The 21023-nt window shown below is 38.0% G+C and overlaps 1 protein-coding gene across 1 annotated transcript in view; it reads left to right on the top strand.

The window, feature by feature from the left end:
* PRKDC (protein kinase, DNA-activated, catalytic subunit) overlaps positions 1–21023 on the top strand; it is a 199887-nt gene that overhangs the window by 30997 nt on the left and 147867 nt on the right. The window contains exons 14-24 of the mRNA XM_070392843.1: positions 374–423; positions 1246–1371; positions 3115–3267; positions 6707–6822; positions 7154–7313; positions 8520–8606; positions 9246–9365; positions 9804–9963; positions 13978–14084; positions 19629–19719; positions 20511–20674. Coding sequence (XP_070248944.1) covers positions 374–423; positions 1246–1371; positions 3115–3267; positions 6707–6822; positions 7154–7313; positions 8520–8606; positions 9246–9365; positions 9804–9963; positions 13978–14084; positions 19629–19719; positions 20511–20674 — 1334 coding nt within the window. The remainder of the gene's footprint in view (positions 1–373; positions 424–1245; positions 1372–3114; positions 3268–6706; positions 6823–7153; positions 7314–8519; positions 8607–9245; positions 9366–9803; positions 9964–13977; positions 14085–19628; positions 19720–20510; positions 20675–21023) is intronic.

Raw genomic sequence — 21023 nt, 5'->3', positions numbered from 1 at the left:
TTGGAATACACTTTTGTTTTCATAATGAATAATGAACACTTAACATGTTTTATGATATAGATGAAGAACATCAGGTTGCCAAATTCTTTTGTATCTTTTGATGTCTCTTGGAGAACTCTATATATTTTGGTGGACCAAAATCTCTTTTTCCTATGCTTTTTTTGAATCTTTTTTTTCCTCTTCCTTGTGCTTCTGAATCTGAATAGTACAGATTTAACAAACTCTAAGTTTGTTAAATTAAAGATTTTAACAAACTTAGAGAAAAAAATTGAGAAGTAAAGTTATGTTAATAAAAAGAATGACTATCATTTTTGTTGTTTGGTTGTATTTTTCATTGTTTACTTCATTTTTGTTTTTGTTTTCTTTTTTTCAGTGCATCAGAGTTTAATCAGAATATGTTCTAAAGCAGTGATCCTCCAAAAGGTAAATTCTGAATCTAATGTTTTGAAAATTAGAACTTTGTCTCTGAAAGTTAGAAATGTTTCTGGACTTTGTAGTCTGTAATATATAAAAGTGGCCTTTTTTGCCAAAACCGGTTTGGCTCAGTGGATAGAGCGTCGGCCTGCGGACTGAAAGGTCCCAGGTTCGATTCCGGTCAAGGGCATGTACCTTGGATCAGCAGGAGGCAGCTGACCGATGTTTCTCTCTCATCGATGTTTCTAACTCTCTATCCCTCTCCCTTCCTCTCTGTAAAAAATCAATAAAATATATATTTTTTTTAAAAAATGGCCTTTTTAGTTATTAGCCATGCTGTACAATTTGGAAAGTTAGGATTAATAGCTCTATATTTTTTTTCAGGTGAATAAACTCCTAAGTTATGAAATATCCTTAAACATATTTACTGTTATATACAACTTTTTACAAATAGGGAATATTTTTTTCTCTTCAAATTTTAGGACAAAATACTTAGGTGTATTATGGAACACATCTTACTTAACTTGAAGTTACAGGATGAGATGAGAGATAGGCCTGTATAAGAAGGTGAGGTAAATGCCTTATAACACATCCCATGGATATTGTTTTTGAAATATTAGCACATCACTCTTTTAGTCCCAGTGAGAAGAATCCTGTTTTCAGCTTGCCTTTTTATTATGCTTTCATAATGTATTATCTTCTTCAATCATACTATAGTCTCCTACTGGTAGCTGATGTAGCTTAGAAAATTCTGAAAATCAGGAAGTTCTGGCAGCAATGCCTACTTTGTGACTTCATTAGTAAATATTGGTGTGATGTCTTCCTCTCCAGGGTGCTGAGTCTGAATTGGAAGACCATCGTGCATCAGGGGAAGTTAGAACTGGCAAATGGAAAGTACCCACATACAAAGACTATTTGGATCTTTTTAGAAATCTTCTGAGCTGTGACCAGATAATGGTAAAAATGACAACTTTAAAGTCATAAAATACCCTTGTTCCTCTGTATTATGCGCATAGTTTATACACTTAAGAATTATTTATTTCAGAATTATATTTTTCTGACTTTTAGTCATTTATTTAGAAAGTACTACAAGTAATAAGAAATCAAAACAGTGTAAGTTAGGATAAAATGAAACTAGAAAAAAGTAAATTAAAAGGAACAAAATTATTGGTCAGTGCAGTGGAAGAATATTTCAGAAAAAAAAAGTGATCAGAAGCTTTTAATCTCTCTGCAAATTAAAGGCCAAAGGAAGAAATGGGCTAGCTACCTTTGCTTCCAGGGTCGAGTAGTAAGAGGATCGAGAGAGGAAAAAACCCAATGTGACTATTCCCGCATAGTTTCTCTGGTGAGATAGGGCTCTCCTTTGGAGTTTTGGGTGCCTGGTTAGCCACCACTGCCATTGCCACCACCACCACAGCAGGATTGCCTGGAAGCTGAAGCTGTTAGAGAATAAAACCGGGCTTTCCTCCTCTAAAAAAAAATAAGGAGCTAAATTATAGAGAACTCATTTAAAATTAATTACTGAGTTCATGTTTTAGCTTTAAGTATTAGTGTAATATAGTTGGTGCTGTTTTTCTTTCTAATAGATCCAACCAAAAATATAATAGAGCTATTCTTTTTTTATTTGTTAAAGATGAAGATAAATCCAATTGACTTAATAGGTATGAAGGAGATTGGTGCACAGCTATTATTTATATCATCTATGATTAGAGTAATGCCTCCTGCCTAATATGTTTCTAAGCAGATGTTTTAAAGCCAGGTTCTGGCCACCATTTTAACAGACTGACAAAGCATTAACAGACTAGAAAAAACAATTTTTGGCAGTAGATGATTTCTATTCTGTGACAAATCTCAGGAGTTTTTAGTTGTTTTCTTATTGAGGTAAAATAGTAGTGTTAGTAATTTTACCTAAAACATTTTTTTCTTATATGATGTTAAATAGCCCTATATTTTGAGCTTAAGTTCCATAGAATATTTGACTGAGTCTTTACTCAGTAATTGGCCTATATTTTTGAAATGGTAAAATAGTTTCACTTTTAGAGAAATGATAGATGATGCTTTTAAATCCATTCTGAGGATAGATATATATTTATCTAGATCAGGGGTCCTCAAACCTTTTAAACAGGAGGCCAGTTCACTGTCCCTCAGACCGTTGGAGGGCCAGACTATAGTTTAAAAAAGAACTATGAACAAATTCCTATGCACACTGCATATATCTTATTTTGAAGTAAAAAAACAAAATGGGAACAAATACAATATTTGTATTTGCATGTGTCCCGTGGGCCGTAGTTTGAGGACCCCTGATCTAGATACATGTATGTGTGTATGTGCATATGGTATGTGTGTATACACACAAACACACAAATTGTATGGTATGCAAGTGTATACACACAAACACACAAATTAATTGGGGGAAATGCTTTGATAAGGATTGGCCTGAATCTTCTTATTTATTACTATGTACCTAGTATTTGCTACATGACTGGATAATAATATTATCTGACCAAAATGATATTGTCCTAATAATTTAGGAAGGTGTCTACAATTTGAGCTTGTAAACTTCCAGATAAGTCTGTTACAGTTCATACAGCATTTTTATAATACCTAAATATGCATGTACATCTGTATATATTTTAATGCATATTTAATACTAATTTTGATACTTTTAGGGACAAAATTTTGTTTATGATTTTTTTAAAGGATTCTGTTTTAGCAGATGAAGCATTTTTCTTTGTGAATTCCTCCCTTCAAAGACTGAATCGCTTGCTATATGATGAATTTGTAAAATCTGTTTTGAAGATTGTTGACAAATTGGATCTTACACTAAAAAAACAGAATGTTGGAGAACAAGAGGTTAGAATTTTTGTCACTAAAAATTTCGCATCGTTTTTATACCAACTCTCTTTGTAGGTCTAGCACATTTGTAGAGTGTGTAGAAAATTGGTTTCTTCCACATTAATATATATTGTTGATACTTTTGTAATAGCCTAATGCAGTGGTCGGCAAACTGCGGCTTGCGAGCCACATACGGCTCTTTGGCCCCTTGAGTGTGGCTCTTCCACAAAATACCACATACAGTGCGCACGTACAGTGCGATTGAAACTTCGTGGCCCACGTGCAGAAGTCGGTATTTTGTGGAAGAGTCACACTCAAGGGGCCACAGAGCCGCATGTGGCTCGCGAGCCACAGTTTTCTATCTGATAGACAAAACAAGTGTACAAGACGAGTGTGGATGGGAGAGTTGGAAGGGGTCGACGTCAGCGAACATACCGTTTTTAGCAAAAGGCCAGCTTAGGAGTACCCTAATCTACACTAATAAAAGAGAAACATGGTAATTAGTGTACGACCGCTACCCTTCCCATTGGCTAATCGGCATATCCTTATGCAAATTAACTGTCAGCCAAGATGGCGGCCGGCAGCCATGCACTGAAGCGAACAGGGAGGCTTGCTTGCTCCAGTGACTGCGGACTCCAACGTTCCCCGCTTGAATTGCCGGCCTCTCAGCTGCAACTCTAAGCAACTATGTTGCAAATATAGAAGCTAAACAAAATCCTAGAAACCAGCTTTCAGTCAGCCGGGCTTCAGGGAGCCGGACCGCAACATTGTATTAAATACAGAAGGTAAAGGCCAGAAACCTGCTTTCAGCAGCCTCAGAGCTAAAGCTGGCCCAGAAAAGAAAAAGAAAAAAGAAAAAAAGGAGCAGTTGGGAGCTTCAGTCACCTGCCAGCCTGAAAACGGCCCTCAGCCCCTCACCCAGCCTGGCCAGGCACCCCAGTGGGGACCCCCACCCTGATCCAGGACACCCTTCAGGGCAAACCAGCCGGCCCCCACCCATGCACCAGGCCTCTATTCTATATAGTAAAAGGGTAATATGCCTCCCAGCACCGGGATCAGCGAAGCAGCGAGGCTCCCGGCACCGGGATCAGCGTGACAGGGGGCAGCGCCCAAACCCCCTGATCGCCCTGCGGCTCTGTGAGTGACAGGGGGCAGGGCCACAACCTCCCTATCTGCCCTGCTCTGTTCGTGACAGGGGAAGGCGCCCCTGATCAGCCCTGCTCTGTGCCTGATAGGGGGGAGCTCCCCAATCCCCTGATCGCCCTGCAGCTCTGTGTGTGACAGGAGGGAGCTCCCCAACCCCCTGATCGGCCCTACTCTGTGTGTGACAGGGGGCGGGGCCACAACCTCCCTATCTGCCCTGCTCTGTTCGTGACAGGGGAAGACGCCCCAACCCCCTGATCAGCCCTGCTCTGTGCCTGATAGGGGGGAGCTCCCCAATCCCCTGATTGCCCTGCAGCTCTGTGTTTGACAGGGTGCGGCGCCCCAACCCCCTGATCGGCCCTGCTCTGTGTGTGACAGGGTAGAGCCATAACCTCTCCATCGGCCCTGCCCTGAGTGTGACAGTGGCGGCGCCCCAACCCCCTGATCGGTCTTGCTCTGTGTGTGACAGGGGGCGGTGCCCCAACTCCCCTATCGGCCCTAGTCTGTGAGTGACAGGGGGGAGCTCCTCAACCCCCTGATGGGCCCTGCTCTGTGCGTGACAGGGGGGAGCTCCCCAACCCCCTGATTGACCCTGCTCTGTGTGTGACAGGGTACGGAGCCCCAACCCTCCTGATGGGCCCTGCTCTGTGAGTGACAGTGGGCAGTGCCCCAACCCCCTGATCGGCCCTGCTCTGTGAGTGACAGGGGCAGCGCCCCAACCCCCTGATCGGCCCTGCTCTGTGTGTGACAGGGGGTGGCGCCACAACCTCCCCATCGACCCTGCCTTGAGTGTGACAGGGGGTGGTGCCCCAACCCCCCAGTCGGCCCTACCCTGAGCGTAACTGAGGGAGGCATCGCAACCTCCCGATCAGCCTGCTCTGTGCATGACAGGGCGGCGCCCCAACTCCCCAATCAGCCCTGCTCTGAGCCTGACCAGGGGCTGCACCTAGGGATTGGGCGTGCTCTCTGCCACCTGGGAGCAGGCCTAAGCCAGCAGGTCATTATCTCCCGAGGGGTCCCAGACTGCGAGAGGGCACAGGCCGGGCTGCGGGACCGCCCCCCCCCCCCCCCCCCCGTGCATAAATTTTTGTGCACTGGGCCTCTACTTAAGTTAATAATAATGTACCTACCTATATAGTTTAAGTTTAAACAATTTGGCTCTCAAAAGAAATTTTAATCGTTGTACTGTTGATATTTGGCTCTGTTGACTAATGAGTTTGCCGACCACTGGCCTAATGTGTAGCAAATGTTATCACTAGATTTTTCAAAAGTAAGTAATTTATGTGTTTAATAATGTTAAAAGAATTTTTGTGTGAAAAGTTATATACTTGGCTTCTTTTATTATTTGTTCCTTAGCAATAGTAAAATGTCAAGTCCTATTTTGTGCAGAGGTGACTTTGCAGTAGGATAAGGAAACCTGGTATTCCTCTTCTTTATAGCTAAGGAAACTCCCAATACAGATGCACAGTATTAAATGTGTTCCTAAGATAGTAGAATATAGACCATAGTCAGGAAAGGACTGTTGTCTGTACCCAGTTTTCATGGCTTTAGAGTGCTAGCTGGGAGTTGCTCTGCTCTTACTTGAGGAGTTTTAGCAACAAAACACTATGGTGGGCCCACTGATTTTTTTTTTTAAACTAGATTATGCTTGTTAGAGTTAATGCATATGTGTGATGCTGCAAAGTTAGGTAAGAGATAATGGGGAGGATATGCAGAGGATAATAAAACAGAAAAGGCCATTTGTCACATTGACTTAATAGTGCTTGTAATGTTGAAATTTTAGTGCTGGTTGATGGGAACACCAGTGTGTGTTTTATTGCTTTTTGTGCTTTGTGTATGTATGAAATAATTTTAGCCTGAATTTTATAACACAAAGTCAGTGTGTAACTTAATAGTCAGTTACTATTACTTAATACTGTTAATTATTCCTGTTTCTTAGTTTGAAACTTCCAAGTCCATTATTATTGATGCTTTCTATAAACTTTAAGTTTGGAAATTCTTCCTCTGTCATGGCATCATTGCTAGCGCCTTTAACAAATGATACTGCTCCCTTTGTATTTTTGTATCCATATCATTTTTTATCACTTTATTTTACCACTTCCCATATATCCTTTTAAAAGAAAAGATTTAGTGTTTTCTGTGAGTTCTATCATTTTTCTCAAATTGTAAGCTTTGAGGACTCATCTGTACTTTTCTCACCTTTGCATTCCTTCCTTATAACATCAGACCTTGGCTGTGAAGTCAGTTGGTCAGTTATATGTTGAATGAATGTGTGATTGATTGGTATAATGTTTGTTTTGGTACAATTTTTAAGGATGAAAATGAACCCACTGGTGTTTGGGTGATCCCGACTTCAGATCCAGCTGCTAATTTATATCCTGCTAAACCAAAAGATTTTTCAGCTTTCATTAACCTGGTGGAATTTTGCAGGTATTTTTTTTTTTTTAATTCTTATTATTTAAGAGAGAAGATTGTCAGTCATTGGCTATAATATAGGAAAAATTATATAGCTATAAGAAATAAAATAGCAAAAGACTTAAAAATCTAAATTGCTTCTATGAATTGTTAAAATATTTTAAATGTACTATTATCTTTATATTTAAAAGATCCTCAAGTAGGAAACAAAAAGGATTATAGATATACCTAAAAATATTATATAATGGAATCGTAGACCTTTTAATTATGTGCCGTATAATTTCAAAGCGGAATAAAAATAATGTGATAAAAATTTCTACATTAAGCTTTTAATTTGTTTTTACAGAGAGATTCTTCCTGAGAAACATGTAGAATTTTTTGAGCCCTGGTTATACTCATTTGCATATGAATTAATATGTCAGTGTATACGGTTGCCACTCATTAGTGGTTTCTACAAATTGCTTTCTATTGCTGTGAGTAATGCCAAGAAAATAAAATATTTTGAGGTAAGTGTTTTTGCAGGACATTGATGCCTGTTTTTTTTTTAGATTGCATGTGTCTGTATAAATATTATAAAAATATGAGATTGTAGCTTATTGCACTTTAAAGTCTAATTTTATTATCTGTATTTTTAGAAACTGATAATGTGAGTGGCAATTGGATGACACTTAAAAAAGTTAACTAATAGTATTTTCTGTTCTGATTTACAAGCACCTGGCTAATTGTGTTAGATTAACAGAGGTTCTTTTTATGAAGATTTTTAAATTTTATTTTAATATTTTGTGGGTTTTTTTGTTTGTTTTTTAAAGAGAGAAATGAAGAGAGGGAGAAAAATAAAACACATGGATGTGAGAGAGAAACATCAATTGGTTGTTTCCTGCACACACCCTGACTGGGGATTGAACCCGAAACCTGGGCATGTACCCTGACCGGGAATCAATTAGTGAGCTTTTGGGCAGGCACTTAACCAATTGAGCCACACGGGCTAGGGCATAACAGAGGTTCTTCTTTTTTAGTATATTTTTATAGATTTCAGAGAGGAAGGGAGAGGGAAAGAGAGAGGAACATCAGTGATGAGAGAGAATCATTGATCAGCTGCCTCCTGCACACTTCTTGGGCTGGGAATCGAGCCCAAAGTCCAGGCATGTGCCCTGATCTGGAATCAAACTGCGAGCTCCAGATTCATGGGTCAACGCTCAACCTCCAAGCCACACCAGCTGGGCTATAACAGAGGTTCTTAACGTGCGGGCCTACGCCAGCAGCCCAGTGTTACTTGGGACATCTCATGCCCTCTCCAGGCTTATGGGAAGCTCTCGGGGCAGCGCTCAGCAGTTTGTGCTAACAGGCCACTCAGGTGGCCACTCAAGTGGTTAGTGAAGTTCGAGCATAATTGGATTAGTGCACCTAAGGCTTACGTCACTCATGAGTATTCTGACTGGTTAATTATAGGATGAGCAGGTCTCATTGCTCATAAGTGTATGTATTGGAAGATGGGGGGAGGGGAGAGGACTTAGCTAAGCCTGTGGCTCTTGACCAGCCATCCACCTCCCATGCATGCCGTTTCTCACTGGCCTCTGCCTGCTCATCTGCATGAAACCTTGGCAAATGAGTATGAGTTCACCTCTCAGAAGAAAGGAGGGGGATTACTGGGCTTAGGACACAGAAATATCTGGTTATTTGTCACTGTACTAATTTACTATTTTATTCAACAGGGAGTTGGTCCTAAGAGTCAGAAACAGTCACCTGAGAACCCAGAAAAGTATTCTTGCTTCGCTTTATTTGCAAAATTTGGTAAAGAGGTAATTTTAAAATGATTTATCCAGTGGGTTTTTAAAAAATGGGCTTTTAAAAAATGAATGTATGTTAAAAAAATGTTTGTGTTCATAAATGATCTAATTACTTAAAAACTGGTTTGTTTTATCCAGATCCAGATTAAAGGATTAAGAAACACTAACAGGGCAAACCATTATGCTTCAAAAGTCCCTTGAGTTTTCTTAAAATAATTTGTGTGATGGAAACTCAAAATTAATAGGTTCTTTAGCTTTTCCATATAATGGGATTTAATTACTTCAAATAAACTTTTCCTAGAGGTCAGTCTTTATTTGAAAATGAACATGGCCATGTCAAATAAAGGCTGCATTATCATTTTTCATATTTGAGAATAGGTAACTACTTTTTAGTTGATTTCAAAGCATAGGCGCTATTCAGATTTTTTAAAAAACTCTTTATTGTTGAAAGTATTACATAGCTTCTCCTTTTCCCCCCATTAACTTCCTCCAGCCCTCTCCCACCCCCCACCTCCCCAGACCCATATATGCATAGCCCCATTCTCTGTGTCCATGGGTTATGCATATATGATTACAAGTTCATTGGTTAATCTCTTTCCACCCACTCTCCTCTGTCTTCCCTCTGAGGTTTTTCTCTTCTTTCTTTTTTAGGTATCAGTTAAAATGAAGCAATACAAAGATGAACTTTTGGCCTCCTGTTTGACCTTTATTCTATCCCTGCCACATGACATCATTGAACTTGATGTTAGAGCCTACGTTCCTGCATTACAGGTAAATGCATTGTCTTGAGAAAATCAATTTCATATATACATGAATTCCTAGAAAACATGGAAATATCTGAAATATGCAATTTCTGAAATATGAAGGTCTTTTCATAGCAGTCACAGTAGATGCTTGCTAATCAGACACCCTGGTTTAAGTTCTACTTCTGCTACTTAGTAGTTTTGGGACTTGGGACACTTGTCTTGTCCTCTCTGAGCTTCCCTTATAGATGGATGTGTTGAAAGTCTGCAGCATGTCACCAACCATATAGACTAGTGGTGCTGGGTTTTCTAATAACCTGGGATGCACCCACTTACCTCTAGCAGGGTCTCGCATTCTGGCTGTAGAAAGGCTTATTTATTAGAAACCATAATTAATTGGTGGTGTTTTTTTCTTTAAATCTTAAATTACTGCGTCTCAGTTTACCATGTTTGTATTAACATATAGATGGCTTTTAAACTGGGCCTGAGCTATCCCCCACTGGCAGAAGCAGGCTTGCGTGCCCTAGAAGAATGGTCGGCTCACATCAGTAAACAAGTAATTCAGCCCTATTATAAGGACATCCTCCCTAGTCTTGATGGGTATTTGAAAACTTCAGCCTTATCAGGTAAGGTTTAAAAGAATTATGTGTATCAACTAAGAGGGCAATGTAATAATTATAATAGGACTACTATTTGTAGTTTTGCAGTTTCTGAAATATGAACCCAACGTATTCAAAATATGTTTGATTGGTATTTTTGTAATCTCTCCAATTCATTTCAGTATAATTGGGACATGGGAAATATAACTGAGGCATTAGACTTATTGTTCATTTTATTTACTTATATTCTGCTAAGCTTTATAACATCTTCAAGGGCAAGAACTTATCATAAATACCTTGAACTCCTTATAGCTTTTGGTTCACTGCCTTATAAAAAACCAGAGGCCTGATGCACGAAATTCGTGCAAGGGGCTTGGCCCTCACAGCCTACGCGGCTTGCCTCAGCCCTTGCAGCTGCAGCATCTTGCCTCGGTCCTTACAGCTGCAGCTTCGTCTGGAAGGTCGTTCAGAAGGACATCGGGAAGGTTGTTTGGCTGTCTGGTCTAATTAGCATATTATGCTTTTATTATAGACCAAAGGTTCCCAGACTTATTTGGCCTACTGCCCCCTTTCCAGAAAAAATATTACGCAGCGCCCCCTGGAAATTAATTCTTTTTAAATTTTAATAGCAATTAAACAGAAAGATATATGTATTAATGTTTCTGCCTTTTTCGTAAAATATAGTAAAGAAAGGTGTAAATTAGAAACATTGAAGTTTGAAATTATGAAACTATTTATTGAACTCAGAATAGAAAGGTAGTACAAAAAAAGTTAAAACAAATGCACCTGTGGCCATCACCGCCCCCCTGGATCGCTGCAGCGCCCACCAGGGGGCGGTAGCGCCCACTTTGGGAATCACTGTTATAGACTATAGGCTTGGTGCACGAAATTTGTGCATGGGGGGGGGGGGTCCCCTCAGCCCAGCCTGCACCCTCTCCAATCCGGGCCTCAACCGGCAGTCGGATATCCCTCTTGCAATCCAGGACCGCTGGCTCCTAACTGCTCACCTGCCTGCCTGCCTGATCACCCCAACCACTCTGCCTGCCTGCCTGATCGCCCCTAACTGCTCCTCTGTCTGCCTGATCGCCCCTAAACACCTCTGCTTGCCTGCCTAATCATCTGTAACCACTCTGCCTGCCTGCCTGATTGCCCCTAACTGCTCCTCTGTCTGCCTGATTGCCCCTAACCTCTCTGCCTGCCTGCCTGATTGCCCCTAAACTCTGCCTGCCAGCCTGATTGCCCCTAACTGCTCTCTCCTGCCGGCCTGATCACCTCTAACTGCCTCTGCCTGCCTGCCTGCCTGCCTGATTGCCCCTAACCTGATCGCCCCTAACTTCTCTGCCTGCCTGCCTAATTGCCCCTAACCTCTCTGCCTGCCTGCCTGATTGCCCCTAACTTCTCTGCCTGCCTGACTGATTATCCCTCACTGTTCTCCCCGTCTGCCTGATTGCCCCTAACCTCTCTGCCTGCCAGCCTGATTGCCTCTAACTGCCTCTGCCTGCCTGCCTGATCACCCCTAACTGCCTCTGCCTGCCAGCCTGATCGCTCCTAACTGCTCTCCCCTGCTGTCCTGATTGCCCCTAACTGCTCTCCCCTGCTGTCCTGATCGCCCCTAACTGCTCTCCCCTGCTGACCTGATCTCCCCTAACCGCCTCTGCCTCGGCCCCCCCCACCATGGTTTTGTCCGGAAGGACATCTGGAAGACGTCCGGTTTATCCGGTCTAATTAGCATATTACTCTTGTATTAGTATAGATCAGTGATGGCAAACCTTTTGAGCTCAGTGTGTCAGCATTTTGAAAAACCCTAACTTAACTCTGGTGCCGTGTCACATACAGAAATTTTTTTGATATTTGCAACCATAGTAAAACAAAGACATATTTTTGATATTTATTTTATATATTTAAATGCCATTTAACAAAGAAAAATCAACCAAAAAAATGAGTTCGCGTGTCACCTCTGACACATGTGTCATTGGTTCGCCATCACTGGTATAGATTACCCATTAATTAACTCATTCAGTCCAGTTTTCAAGTTACCTGCAAATCTTAGAAATTGTCTTTTAGCTGAAATGCTGTAAAACATAATTACTGGGGAAATAAAAAATTTGCCCAAATAAAGATTCAGTTTATTTGAACATAAACTTATAACACTTTTCATAAACTTAAAACTTATGTAGGACTGTTTGTGATGATGAGAAATTCTGGAGATGGATAATGGTGAGCACAACATTGTGACTGTTGTCAATGCCATTTAATTGTATACTTAAAATAGTTACAAGAATTCATCTTACGTTAATACGTTTTATACCACAATAGAAGCTTATGAGAAGTATGTTAACTTCCTGGCGTAGTAAGCCTGAATTAGTATAGCAAAAAAAGACTCAAGTAGAATAAAATGTATACTGTATTATGCTGAATTGTGGTAGAAAGAATATATTTGTTTTTTTAAACGCAGATTTTTAAACTTGCCTCATGTACCAAAGATGTACCTAAATTATGTGAACATGGATTCCTAAAATGCTTTGGAGCTAGTTTCTGTAAGATTTTTTAAAAACTCTGGCTCATTTACAACATTATAAGCACAGTGTCCTTATTTTCAGAAAAATGTAGGAAGATTCACTTTATGTAAATTTATTAATTTGTAAAAATAAGTCAGAACAGATTTTAAATTTAAGAGACTTTATAATCTAATGTATCAATACCCTCCAAATATAGGAGAACATTATACACATAAGGAATGAAGTAAAAGCCTTTCTCAAATCAGGCTAATAGAAACACAGGCAAATGGAGAGCTTATAGCTTTAATTCTGCAATTTGGATCATAGCTCAAAAGACACAAGACACCAACAAAACACTGAGCAGTTCAAATATTAAAGAGTTGTTTTTCCCAGTGTACAAAATTAACTAATTTGAGCTACAAAATAATAATAATAAAAAGACACTGAAAAACAAATGCTCTTTTTCATCTCTGGCCCAATAGAGAAGAAATCTCTAAAATCTATCCACAGAAGTTTACCAAATGGTCAGTAGACCATAAACCCAAATTCTCAGACATTACTCCCATCCGTGGGAACCAGCTTATTGGGCATAAGCAAACCAAAAGCATGAAATCATGTAAAGGCAGGAACTAGGTTAGCAGAAAGCTGGGCAAGGTTCTATTGTCATTTGGGATTCATTTCTAGGAGCCAAGAAGATAGGCTGGGGTTAAATCTGTGAGGTGTGTATCCTTCAGCAATGCAGTTTACCTGGCTCTGTCAGCAAATCTAGGCTTCTCCAGAACCAGTGAAAGATAACTTTATAGCTATGCAATTATGACTGTGCTGATATAAATGAACACATATCAAAGATTTTATTTAACTCAATAGCTAATTAAAGGAATTAGTAGGATGTTATGGCTGGTTTCTATAACCTGAATCTAGTCCTGAGAATACATTAGAAAACTCAAATAGAGGGACAGTGTACAAAATTACTGGCATATAATTTTAAAAATGTTTAAATCGTTAAATGCAAGGAAAGACTGAAGAGCTGTTTCAGTTTAAAAGATCCTAAAGAAGCAAACAACAAAATGTAATATGGTTCTGAACTTGGGATCAATGCTAGAACCTGAATGGGGCTAAGGATTAAATATGGGCAATGTCTCAAGGACTGTGGCCTTAATTGGATAGTTATGTGGTTATGTAGAGAAACACGTTTTTTTTTATAATATATTTTATTGATTTTTTACAGAGAGGAAGGGAGAGAGATAGAGAGTTAGAAACATTGATGAGAGAGAAACATCGATCAGCTGCCTTCTGCACATCTCCCACTGGGGATGTGCCCGCAACCCAGGTACATGCCCTTGACCGAAATCGAACCTGGGACCTTTCAGTCCACAGGCCGACGCTCTATCCACTGAGCCAAACCGGTTCGGCAGTAATTTTTAATCATATTTAAAATTAGGATTTTAATGTCTCGATTTGGTAATATAGTATGTTCACCCTAATATTAATCAAGTCAATGAATGATTGCTATTTAAAATTCATTTTTGTTTTCTGTTGATAGGTGAGAACAAGAATAACTGGGAAGTGTCAGCACTTTCTCGGGCTGCCCAGAAAGGATTTAATAAAGTTGTGTTGAAGCATCTGAAAAACACAAAGAACATCTTATCAGTAAGAAATCCTTTGTATTTTCTTTACCTTAAATAATGCAAAGATCAGATTCCAATGCTTCTGAAAAGTAAAAATCTTTATTTAAAATCTTAGTGTTATATATAAATTAGAATACGGCATAGAAATAATCTCAATATATTTTTAGCAATAAAAATGTAGCTAAATTATTTAGTTTACTGTCTTGATCTTGTTTTCCTGCTTGTCTCCATCTTTAAGTATAGTTAGTGGATAATAAAAAGTAATTAGTTCAAAATCAGTAAACAGTGGGAATACTGATATTATGAACGATTGATTTATTTGCTGATTGGATCTTAACACATTGTGGACCAGTAGTTTTATTGCTAGCTTTACTCAGTGGCCAGATAAGTTCTATTGAACGAGTACAAAAAACATTTTACATAAATGTTAGAGGTACGCTTTAAAATTAAATACCCATTGCATTTTGAAGTTATTTATTACATGTTCTTACAAGCTAATATCTTTTTAAAGAATTTTTGTGATTGGCCACACACTTTAGAACAGAAAACACAAGAATTCTCATGATCTGTCTGCAATGTGTTAAGTATATAATGTTGTGAAGTTCAAGTCATGTCAGTATTTTTTTATCATGTTAATTTATTGATAGCATTTTTCAGATGTGGCTTGTAATATAATTGGAAAAAATGATGTAAATAGAGAAAATTGGATTAGTATATAGGTATAAAGTGAAAATTAAAATTTGGAAAACTTAGAAAATATTTTAAAATTAAATTTATTGTGGTGACATGGGTTAATAAAATCATATGTGTTTCCGGTATAGAATTCTATAATACATCATCTGTATTTTGCATTGTGTGTTTACCACTCAAAGTGAACTCTCTTTTCATCACCATATATTTGACCCTCTTTATCCTTTGCTACCTTCCTTCCATTCCATTTCCCTCTGGTAACCACCATACTGTTGCCTGTTATCTATGAGTTTTTGTTTGTCTATTGGTCGTATTTGTTTATTTGTTGTTTTCAATTTTATATCCTTCATATGAGTGAAATCATATGGTTCTTGACTTTTTCTGTCTGACTTATTTCACTTAGCATGATATTCTCAAGGTCCATCCATGTTGTTGCAGATGGCAGTATTTCACGTTTTCTACGGCTGAAGATTATTTATTGTATGTGCATACCACATCTTCTTTATCCAGTCAGTTATTGAAGGACATTTTGGTTGTTTACACATCCTGGCCACCGTGAATAATGCTGCAATGAACATAGGGGTGCATGTATCTTTATGAATGAATGTTTTCAAGTTTTTCAGGTAGACACCCAGTCATATGGTAACTCCATACTTTTTTGAGGAACCTCTATACTAGCGGTCGCCAGCCTTTTGGACCTCACGGACCACCTGTTGGCAACCTCTGTTCTATACTGTTTTCAATAGTGGCTGTATCAGTTTACTAGTATATCCCCATCATCAATATAGGGATTCCTTGTTCCCTACAGTCTCTCCAACACTTGTTATTACTTGTTTTGTTGATGATAGCCATTGTAACAGGTGTGAGGTGGTATCTCATGGTAGTATTTTTTTAAAATGTGTTTTTATTAATTTGAAAGAGAGAGGAAGGGAGAGGGATGGAGATATAGAAACATTGATGAGAAACATTGATTGGCTGCCTCTTGCAACACCCCATACTGGGAATTGAGCCGATAGCCCGGGCATGTGCCCTGACTGGGATACGAACAAGCAACTTCTTGGTTCATTGGTTGATGCTCCAGCACTGAGCAACACTGGCTGGGCTCTCATGGTAGTTTTGATTTGCATTTCCCTAATAGCTAGTGAGGGTGAGGATCTTTCCACATGTCTGTTGGCCAGTGTATGTCTTGAGAGAAGTGACTCTTCTCCTCTGCCCATTTTTTAATTGGATTTCTTGTTTTTTATTGTTGAGTTGTTTATATATTTTGGATATTAACCCCTTACCAGAGGTATTGTTTGCAAATATCTTCTCTCATTTGGTTGGTTCCCTTTTTGTTTTGTTGATGGTTTTTCTGCTTTTTAGTTTGATGTAGTCTCATTCATTTACTTTTGCCTTTATTTTCCTGGCCTTTGATGGCAAGTTCATAAAACCCTCTTTAAGACCAAGATCCATAACTTTACTATCTATGTTTTCTTCTATGTTTTTTATCGTTTCAGGTCTTATAATTAGATCTTTGATACATTTTGAGTTAATTTTTGTGTATGGTGATAGCAGTCTAGTTTTATTCTTTTTCACGTGGCTTTTCCATTTTTCCAGCACCATTTACTGAAGAGTCTTTCTTTTCTTCATTGCATGTTTTGGCTCCTTTGCCCAAAATTATTTGTCCAGGCTCTGGCTGGATAGCTTAGTTGGTTAGAGCGTCGTCCCTATACACCAACGTTGTGGGTTTGATGCTCGGTCAGGTCTCATGTAAGAGTTAGCCAATGAATGCATAAATAAATGGAATAATCTCTCTCTCTCCCCTCCCTTTTCCTCCTTCTCTCTCTAGTTTATTTATTTGATAAACAGTTATTTGCCCATATACATGTGATTTATGTCTGGGCTCTCAATTCTGTTCCATTGGTCTGTGTGTCTGTTTTTCTGTCAATATAATGTTTTTTTGATTATTGTTGCTTAGTAGTATAAAATTTTGAAAAATATTACTGTCTAGAATTGATAATGCATACTCCAGGGTAAACTCCTCCTACCTTATTATTTTTGATAGCTTTTGATTGAGAGACTTGAATGATCTTAGAAATGGTTGTCTAATTTTTAAAAATTATTTGATTACATATTGATAAAACAAGATGAAAGTATTTGAGCTTATCTCCAGTTTTGCAAATAAAATCTCTTTGTAGATACACAATCTCTGCTCCCTAGCACCCCAGGTGATTTCATTGCTAGGCCACACTACTGTTACTTGATGTTTTCACTGTGGTGTAATGATGGGTAACACTATTGGTTCCTTAGCACTTTATTAAGTTTTGACCCTTGAGTATACATTTTTTAAATATTCTGTGTGATGAAACAGGGAGTCTGCCTAAAGCAATCTGCTGCATAGTGAAGTGTGACAGTTGTCTTTAGGAAAAGCACTTGTGTGATGCTTTCTTTGAGCTTTGAACTAATGTAGCCACTTTTTTTCAAGAACACCATATTTATTTGAAAGAACGAATGACAGACATACCAGTTGATGTAGCTCAGTGGTTGAGTGTCGACCTATGAACCAGGAGGTCATGGTTCAATTCCTGCGGGGCACATGCCTGGGTTGCTGTATCCATCCCCAGTGTGGGGCATGCAGGAGGCAGCCAATCAATGATTCTCTCTCATCACTGATATTTCTATCTCGTTCTCCCTCTCCCTCCCTCTCCAAAATCAAGAAAAATATATTTAAAAAAGAAGAAAGTTAAAATTTTGGAAAACTTACAACCATCACCATGAACTTGACAGCTCTTCAATACTTAAAGGATTTTTCTCAATCCAATTAAATAAAGGGCAAAGGACCTGAATAGACATTTCTCCAAAGAGTACAGATGGCCAAAAAGACATATGCAAAAATGCTCAAAGTCACTAATCATCAGATAGATCAGCAAATTAAAACTACAATGAGATATCACCTCACACCTGCCAGAATAGCTACCATCAATACATCAACAAGCAGTAGTGCTGACAGGGATACGGAGAACAGGGAACCCTAGTACACTGCTGGTGGGAGTGCAGACTGGTGCAGCCACTGTGGAAAACAGTATGGAGTTTCCTCAAAAAATTAAAAAACGGAACTGCCGTTTGACCCAGCGATCCCACTTCTGAGAATATATCCTAAGAATTCCAAGACACCAATCAGAAAAAATATATGCACCCTTATGTTCATAACAGCATTATTTACAATAGCTAATATTCGAAAACAGCCCAAGTGCCCATCGGTAGATGAGTAGATAAAAAAGCTGTGCTACATTTACACAATGGAATGTGACAGCATGGATGGACCTTGAGACTATTATGCTAAGTGAAATGAGCCAGTTAGAGAAAGACAAACATCACAAGATCTCGCTTATATGTGGAATCTACTGAACAAAATAAACTGATGAACAAAACAGGTCCAGAGGCATGGATGTATGGGATAGAATAACAGACCTCAGTGGGGAGGGTGATGCAGGGGACAGGGAGAGATTAACCCAAGAACATGTATGCATATATATATATAACCCATGGACACAGACAATAGTGTGGGGAAGGCCTGGGGAGGGGTTTGATGAAGGGCAAAATTTGGGGGCATCTGTAGTACTGGCAACAACAACAACAAAAGGAAGCGCTCCTGGCAATGTTCTGATGACATTTGTGGTAATATTAACAAGTGATTTTTTTCATATATAATCAAATGTTTCAATATTTGGTAGATATCAATATCCCAGTGAACCAGTAACTTCAGATGAACAATATATTATGTTACCAAATCATGCAAGGGTAAAAAATCCACTCAAAGTGCAAGATAAACCAATGGATTTTAATGTAATAGAGTGCATAAAATTTATTGATAAAGTTTCTGGTTCCTCATTTTAACTAATCTTTAAGGAACTAGCACTTGTTAGTGTTGGTGTACTATCAAAGAATAATCATAGCTATCTGAAAGGAACAACAAAATACTACTCCCTCCTTCTATAGCTTCCAACTGTAGCCCTAACATGTCATAAGAGCTGTCTTCTAGCAAGCCAGAAAATAATTTGCACAAATGTGAAACAGTGCCGCTTCCTAAGGTTTTTGTTTGTTTATTTGGAAAATACAGGGTGGGGCAAAAGTAGGTTTACAGTTGTTTATATGGAAAATAATACAATAATTAATACATAATAATACAAGAACAAACTGTTTTGCATACTCACAACTGTGCACCTATTTTGCCCATCCTGTATAGTTACTTTTTCTAAAAACATGTCATTTGTTAACATGTAATGGGTTTAGTTTTTTAAAATAAAATAATTATTTAAATAATTTCTAAGGGCCGAGACCGGTTTGGCTCAGTGGATGGAGCGTCGGCCTGCAGACTGAAGGGTCCCAGGTTCGATTCCGGTCGGGGGCATGTGCCTGGGTTGCGGACACATCCCCGGTGGGAGATGTGCAGGAGGCAGCTGATCGATGTTTCTAACTCTCTATCCCTCTCCCTTCCTCTCTGTGAGAAATCAATAAAATATATTTAAAAAATAAATAAATAAATAAATAAATAATTTCTAAGATTTAACTTCTAATATGATAAATATTGACAAATATGACTAACGTTATAGCTCTTTGGGGAATCCTTAGTAGCTTTTAAGGGTGTGACAGGTTCTGCTGAAACTTTGGAATCGCTGGCCTAGGAAATGGACATGTAACTGGAATATTTAGAAGGGATGTTTCTTCTTTTCATGAATTTGCAATAAAATTAACAGTAGTACTGTGTAGGATACAGTGGACCACTGGGAAACATGAACAATAAAGAGAGTTGTAGAATTGTTTTTCTTTCCTCTCATAAATCTTTTTAATTTTTAACTCAGTTATCATCACATGTAATGCGATTGTTCCATTGCAGAATGAAGCACTGTCCTTAGAAGAAGTAAGGATTAGAGTAGTACAAATGCTTGGCACTCTAGGAGGACAAGTAAGCAAAAATCTTGTAATAGGTAAATGAACTTTTAATTAAAATAAATTAACCTCTAGAGATGTATTTGTCCTTTAATTTAGATGTATACAGATCATGGTATATTCTCATATTTATCCTATATGTGATTTACATATTTTCAAATAAGATTACAAAGAATAATTGCCTAATGAAGTGCTTTGATTGTACCATGCAATCTGAATAATTTTTTTTTACAGTAACAGGGAAAATGTTCTAGTTTGGTTATTAAACATATTTTTCATTTTGAAACAATCTAATTTGACATTCTTTTTTATATTAAGTGTTTCAGGAATTCAATATTTTTTAAACATGATATTCTTAATTTTGGATATTTTTAGAGTGTTTTTAATGAAAATTAACATTTCGTGTAGCAAAAATTCATCTATTTTTACATTTGAAATTTTATATTAAATATACTAGTGACTTTTGGTTATTTAGGAAAAAATAGCCTATATTGGGAAAATAAGTGTTTTAAAGAGATTTTTAATAAGACTATTATTTACTTGTGATTTTTCCACAGATTACCTTAAGTCTTTGCTGAAAGTGAAAATTCAACACCCCAGATTATTAGACTTATTTAAAAATAATATTACTTTAAATTAAATTCAAAAATAGTATATCAGTGATTTCTAATGTTGTAGTTACATGTGTGAAGTAAAAGAGGAATAATGAATAAAGTGCTTAACTTAAAAGTATAACAAAATACTCTGGTTTCACTAATGAATTGTAAGCAGTTAGTATGAGAATGCTTTGAATGAAAAAAAGAACGCTCTTCTTAATATTTTTTAACAGCTGCATCCTCAGATGAAATGATGAAGAAATATGTAGCATGGGATAGAGAAAAAAGACTCAGTTTTTCAGTACCATTTATGGATATGAAGCCTGTCATTTATCTGGATATATTTCTGCCTCGGGTTACGGAACTAGCTCTTTCAGCCAGTGACAGACAAACTAAAGTACTTTTATTTTTCATTTCACTATTATTTAGAGTCTATTGGTTTTAAGACATATATTTTTTAGGGAATAGATAATATATTTCAGCCATTTTAATATTATTAATTTTATGTTTTCTGTAATATAATAATTAGAAAAATGATTTAATTATCAGAAGATATCATTGATAAATGAAAGCTAAACATAAATCATCTTAATAGATAATAACCTGGCAAAACATTAATATACCAGAAACTTTATATTAGAAAATATAGTACAAAGGGCATTTAACAGCGATTTTTCATGTGCTCGATCATCTTCTCAAGCTGGGAGATTAGAAACATATAATCCCAAGTTTTTCTAGTAACTTGT

The sequence above is a fragment of the Myotis yumanensis genome, unplaced genomic scaffold, assembly GCF_028538775.1.
Source record: "Myotis yumanensis isolate MYYU_CA2020_CCGP unplaced genomic scaffold, mMyoYum1.0.hap1 SCAF_15, whole genome shotgun sequence".
NCBI classification, from domain to species: Eukaryota; Metazoa; Chordata; class Mammalia; order Chiroptera; family Vespertilionidae; genus Myotis; species Myotis yumanensis.
The sequence above is the reverse complement of the archived record's forward strand: the minus strand, read 5'-3'. Positions and strand labels throughout refer to the sequence as shown.